The 6,217-nt window shown below is 36.2% G+C and overlaps 1 protein-coding gene across 1 annotated transcript in view; it reads left to right on the top strand.

Moving 5' to 3' along the window:
- Positions 1–5,749, top strand: part of DCAF13 (DDB1 and CUL4 associated factor 13) — a 21,828-nt gene extending 16,079 nt beyond the window's left edge. Inside the window, exons 9-12 of the mRNA XM_006760266.2 lie at positions 4–65; positions 2,567–2,702; positions 3,826–3,989; positions 4,838–5,749. Of these exons, the coding sequence (XP_006760329.1) occupies positions 4–65; positions 2,567–2,702; positions 3,826–3,989; positions 4,838–4,925 (450 nt within the window). The 3' untranslated portion in view covers positions 4,926–5,749. The remainder of the gene's footprint in view (positions 1–3; positions 66–2,566; positions 2,703–3,825; positions 3,990–4,837) is intronic.
- The last annotated feature ends 468 nt before the right edge of the window (positions 5,750–6,217 follow it).

Below are 6,217 nucleotides of genomic sequence, written 5' to 3'. Positions count from 1 at the left end.
GAGTTTGTGTCCGCTAGTTTTGATAAATCTATTCGAATCTTTCCTGTGGACAAAAGTAGAAGCAGGTATGTTGCCACCAATAAGCTACCTATTTTTATTTTATTTTTCCTTGTCTTCACCATTGTTTATCTTTGTTGAAAGGTTGGTTGTGTTATATGATGGGGCTTATACCCTGGTATTGTGCCTTGGAGCAACAACTTTTACTGCATCATCTATGGGCGAAACATCAGCCTGCTGGCAGTTTCTTTCGTTAAATAGGATATTTATATAATTTGTTGATACAAAATTTTAGAATTATTTTTAAATGTTTTACAGTAAACTTTTACAAATAAAAACTATTTTTTAGAGCAATTTTAGGGTTATAACAAAATTGAGAGGGTGGTACAGAGAATTTCCGCATACCCCTTACCTCATATATGCACAGCCTCCCCCATTATCAACATGATTCACCAGAATGGTACATTTATTATCAAAGTGAACCTACCTTGACACATCATAGTCACCTCAAATCTATAGTTTACCTTCGGGTTTACTCTTGGTGTTGTACATTGTATGGGTTTGAACAGACGTGTAAAATGATATGTCTCCATCATTATACCAAAATATTAAACTTTAAAAGTTTTTGATTTGATAGTAAAGAACTTAGATAAGTTTTAGGTAAGAACTTAGATATTTGATAGATAAGAACTTAGATGCCATTTTAAGGTTGTTGTTTTTTTTTTTTAAATATATTTTACTGACTTTTCACAGAGAGGAAGGGAGAGGGACAGAGAGCCAGAAACGTCAATGAGAGAGAAACATCCATCAGCTGCCTCCTGCACACCCCCCACTGGGGACGCACCCGCAACCAAGGCACACGCCCCTGACCGGAATCGAACCCAGGACCCCCCAGTCCGCAGGCCGACGCCCCGTCCACTGACCCAAACCGGTCAGGGCCATTTTAAGGTTTTTGTGGATGTTTTAAATATGTTTTTATTGAATTCAAAGAGAGGGAGAGACAGAAACATCAGTGATGAGAGAGAATCATTCATCAGCTGCCTCCTGCATGCCCCACACTGGGGATCGAGCCTGCCACTTAGGCATGTGCCCTGGGAATTGAACCATGGCCTCCTGGTTCATAGGTCGATGATCAACCACTGAACTATGCTGGTTGGGTGAACAGGTTGGTTTTAATGTTTACCGAAGTGTGATTGAATTTCCTAATATTTACATTCATTAGGTGGCTGGGAGGGTGGAGGGGGAACAGCCTGTTAAATATGTAGAGATTATTCTTGGCCGATGTGGCTCAGTTGGTTGAGCGCTGACCTATGCACCTAAAGGTTGCTGGTTTGATTCAAGTCAGGGCACATTCCTATGTTGCGGGCTCGATCTCCAGTAAGGTGTGTGTAGTAGGCAGCCGATCGATGTTTCTCTCCCCGTCCCCCCCCTTCCTTCCTCTCTCTAAAATCAATAAAAACTTTTTAAAAAATAGATAGAGGCTATAAGAATTGAGTCTTGTAAAAGCAGAGCATTGAGAGGATTAAAAAAAAGCAATCTAATCTATTTTCATTTTAATAGGATGTTCTTTCTAACCATTTCCCCATTTTTAGAAGTAATTTTATTATGGTTTATGTACATGTTCATTCAAGAGCTCAAAGCCTATCTGCTAAAAATAGTATAAAAGACTGGTTTTGTGAGTGTACTTCAGGGATGCCTTTATAGATGGGAACTCTGTTTGATTTGGTGATCATGTGTATGTTTTCTCTCCCTGGGCAGATTGTTGAACTTCTTTCTTTCTGCTCAAGTTGTCTGCATTTTGAATAATTTTTAATCCATATGTGGAAAGTTTATTTCTCCAGAAGTCTCATCTTTTTACTTCTTCTGACCATGTCTTTTGCTTTTTAATGCTCTTCTTCACACTTCCCAATATAGCATCTTCTGTGAATTCACTTAGCGTATTTCACAGCCTTTCCAAATAGGTATGATATTTGACAGCTTCGTTCATTGAATTATTCTTACCTCAACTCACCAGACACTTCTATAGCCCTCCCTTTTCACACATGTCAAATCAACTCTCACTTCAGTTAATTAATCTTTTTAAACAATTTGACCAAAACATAAATTGTGTATTAGAATCAACATAGCAGAATATGCTCTTTGAATCCATTGCATTTATTTTGTTTTCCTGAGAAATAAAAAAAGAAAAGTATGATGATTGACCAGAATTGATTTGGAGGGTGGTGGAGGCTTTTTAAACAACAGTCCATTTCTTATTGTTAAAACATTTTTCAGCTTCAACATATTTTATTTGTGTTATATGACTTGCATTATTTTATGAACTTTTCTGAGCATCTAGTTTTACTTAGTTTATATTTTTCTTATTGTACTGTAACTTCTTGAAGACAGGAAAAATTTTCAGTTCCCCAGCACTTAGCATAAAATCTTGTTTGGTTCAAATGAATTTGAATTTCTCTTATACTAGTATTTTCTTAGGACTCAAAAATGGTATTCTGATACTTGCTAGGCAGTGGTTCCAGAAAATCTGTACCAAAATCCTAGGGGTTTTAACTTAATTCCTCTTCTACAGGGAAGTATATCACACTAAGAGAATGCAACATGTTATCTGTGTAAAATGGACTTCTGACAGCAAGTACATTATGTGTGGATCTGATGAAATGAACATTCGTCTATGGAAAGCTAATGCTTCTGAAAAATTGGGTGTGGTAAGAGACCCCACTCTCTTTCATTGTCAAGTAAAGCTAGTTTCTAATTTTATTGGATATCATATTGTAAAGAGAATTTATTTGAAATGCTTTAGGTATTTTGATCACATTGGCATAATCGTAATAAAAAGAAATGCTGTCACCAAAACGGACAAGGCTGTATAGAGATTTACCTTTTTTCATGTTAAAGGCATCTTCAGAGGCCTTTGTCAAATCAGGTGTTTGATAATGTTTGAGCCTTCTTGATTCTTTGTGTCTCCCTTGAGGTAGGGAGAGAAGATTTAGGGACTAGAAGCGCACAACTTAGAACACCTTTTCTTCTGATGGTTACCTGGCAGATTAAAGGCTGCAGGTCCCTTTGAGGTCTTTTAACATTAAAGACACAGTGAAACACATAACTTTATAAAAGCTTCAGACTTTAAAAATGATTCAATGAAAATATAACAAATATCATTGGCTAGCTACCTCTGGGTTATGGGTTATGGCTATTTTTGTTTGGTTTTGATGTTTTTCTAAATGTCTCATGTTTCATCTAAGAAACATACAGAGTATTTATATCAGAAACACATTAAGTTTAAGAAGGAAAGGTTAAGGGTGAGTTATTTTCTGCCTAGTCCTGGTAGGAAAATCACAAGATGATAAGCAGTAATTAAAGACAATTCTATTTTAGGTTTAATGATTGCTAAGTATTATAATCTAGGTTTCAATTCATTATTAAATGTTCCTCTAAATCTTATCATCCTTAATATTGTTAAACAAAGACTAGTTATCACAGAATGGAACACTTATTCCTTTCTGTTCAGTAGTTGTTTCTACAGGAAAAAAACACCCGCATGATTAATGTAAGTGGTTCTCTGTATGTCTAGCTCAGTGGTCCACATAATCCTGATCCCTAAACTGCTGTTTTCACTTGATGGCACTTGTCTACATTGTAGGCATGCAGTCTAAAAGGAAATTCAGTGCTCGCGAATTACTATTAACATAACCTTGCAATTGGCAGTTTTGGTTGCATATCATAAAAGTGTAGTTTTGGGTGAAATTTTTGGATCCCCCCAGCTTTGTTATACTGAAGTAAAACAAAGAACACACCATTTATTAAAATATCAAAATGCATTTTTTTCAGCTTACATCACGAGAAAAGACAGCCAAAGATTATAACCAGAAGTTGAAGGAGAAATTTCAATATCATCCTCATATAAAACGTATCGCTCGTCACCGCCATCTACCGAAACCGATCTACAGCCAGATTCAAGAACAGCGCATCATGAAAGAAGCTCGCCGACGGAAGTATGTTCTGGGGCATTTGACTTTTTCTAATTCACCCCCCACCCCCAGTATCGTGAAAAACAAAAACAAACCTGCCTTTCAAGGGAACAGTTCATGTGCATTAGAAATATTTTTGATATTTTTTTTCCCTAATAAAAAGGGGGAGCAACAATCATATAAGATTGTGAGAATTTCTAATACCTATTTTTGAGAATATGTTTAAAGGGAAGATAATGAAAATGACTTTTATCAAAATAAGAAAATTCTTCTGCTCATACTAGAGGACTGTTATAAAGAGACTGCCTTTAAAATTATTTCTAATGTAGCTAGAATTAAGAGATATTGTGTATTTTCAAAGATAAAGAATGCCAAGAACTCATAGTGCACATTTCATAAATAAAAATATTTTCTACTATGCTTCATTATAACATCTGGAATCTAACTTTTAGACTCTAACACAGAACTCATCACTATTTCCCGTGGAATATTCTTCTCTTTGCAGTTCTTGAATTCATGCAAAGTATTATAGAAATTCTACAAGGGAGATCTTTTTTAAAAAAATTGTACTAAACAAAAGGTTATTTTTCTGTCTTTGGGTAGATACTGGGCTTGAGTTTAAATATTTTAACAATTCTGCACATTTTTTAACTTATAAAGGACACTGATTAGTAATAAGAGAAGTAGCAAGTAATTAGGATAACAAAAGTGTATTTTTTAGCTATTTTTTACTAATCCATGTGAAAACCTTTTTTTTTCGATAAGTGGTTTTCCAGTGAAAGAAAATGTTTTGTGATTTTTCAGAGAAAGTTCTATTTGTTTAAGTTTCTCATAAACTTTCTTATATTTTATATGTTTTGTCTTATTTTCAGGGAAGTGAATCGTCTCAAGCACAGCAAGCCTGGATCTGTGCCGATGGTGTCGGAGAAGAAGAAGCACGTAGTGGCAGTTGTGAAATAGTATTTGGTATTCCTGCCAATACTGGCTTCTAATTATTTGTTACATTTTGATTTGTACACTCTACAAATAAAAATACAGTTAATCCTTGAACAATGTGGATTAGCACTGGCCGGATCCACTTACATGCAGATTTTTTTCAATTAATATACAGTTGTTTCTTCATATTCCCGGTTGTACATCCATGCATTCAACCAACCTTAGATCAAAATAGTATTTTCTACTTGAGGTTGGGAATCCGTGAATGTGGAGAGCCGACCAAAGTTATATGTGGCCTGCTCATGGGTTCAGCACCCCAACCCCCACGTTGTTCAAGGGGTCAGCTGTACTAGCTCTAGTATAACAGATGGGTTAGTTATATTTGTAGAGCTTTACCATTGCTCATTTTAGCTAACCTAAAAAATTATCGTCAAAGGTGGCCCTGTTGATAAAACTATGCAACATTTGATCCTTGATCTGCTTTCTTATTTCCCCGAAGAATACAGAGTATTTGCAAACTAACTTATTTTTTCTGTTAGAAATTGCCAATATAATTTTACTTTTTTTGATCTATTATTGTAGACACTATGCATTTAAATTTACATTTAAGACCAAACATCTCCCATATTATCTTTAATATTACTTTGAATAATGATTGCAACGTTTCTGTTAGGATTTTGCATAACATGTAGAAGAATTAGTACATTTTTCAATTTAATTTATTTTCTGTACTTTATATTTGGCTTTTTGAAGCTTTCAAGATCGGCCTGCATTTATGTAACTTTCTTAAATGGTAATAATTATAATTATGGTCAAGTCACAGTAATAAAACACCCTTTTTCTCAGAATTGTAACTTTGATCTATTCCTGCTAAATTATTTCTCTTCAGTCTCACTAAGACATCAATAGTTCTGTGTGACATGTTGGGTTTTTGTGTTGTTAAATCATCAGCTTAGTAAACTCTTATTATAGGTATCTTCTATACTAATGAAAGGGTAATATGCTAATTAGCCAGGAGACCTTCTGGACATCCTTCTGGACAAAGCCATAGTGGTGGGGCTGAGGCAGAGGCTGTTAGGGGCAATCAGGCTGGCAGGGGAGGGCAGTTGGGGGTGATCAGGCTGGTGGGGTTGGGGAAGTTGGGGGCGATCAGGCCGGCAGGCAAAGGTGGTTAGGGGTGATCAGGCAGGCAGGGAGAGTGGTTAGGAGCCAGTGGTCCCGGATTGCGAGAGGGATGTCCGACTGCGAGATTAGGCCCGATCCCGGGATCAGACCTAAACTGGCAGTCAGACATCTCCCAAGGCTGAGGGACACCC

The sequence above is a fragment of the Myotis davidii genome, unplaced genomic scaffold, assembly GCF_000327345.1.
Source record: "Myotis davidii unplaced genomic scaffold, ASM32734v1 scaffold497, whole genome shotgun sequence".
NCBI classification, from domain to species: Eukaryota; Metazoa; Chordata; class Mammalia; order Chiroptera; family Vespertilionidae; genus Myotis; species Myotis davidii.
The sequence above is the reverse complement of the archived record's forward strand: the minus strand, read 5'-3'. Positions and strand labels throughout refer to the sequence as shown.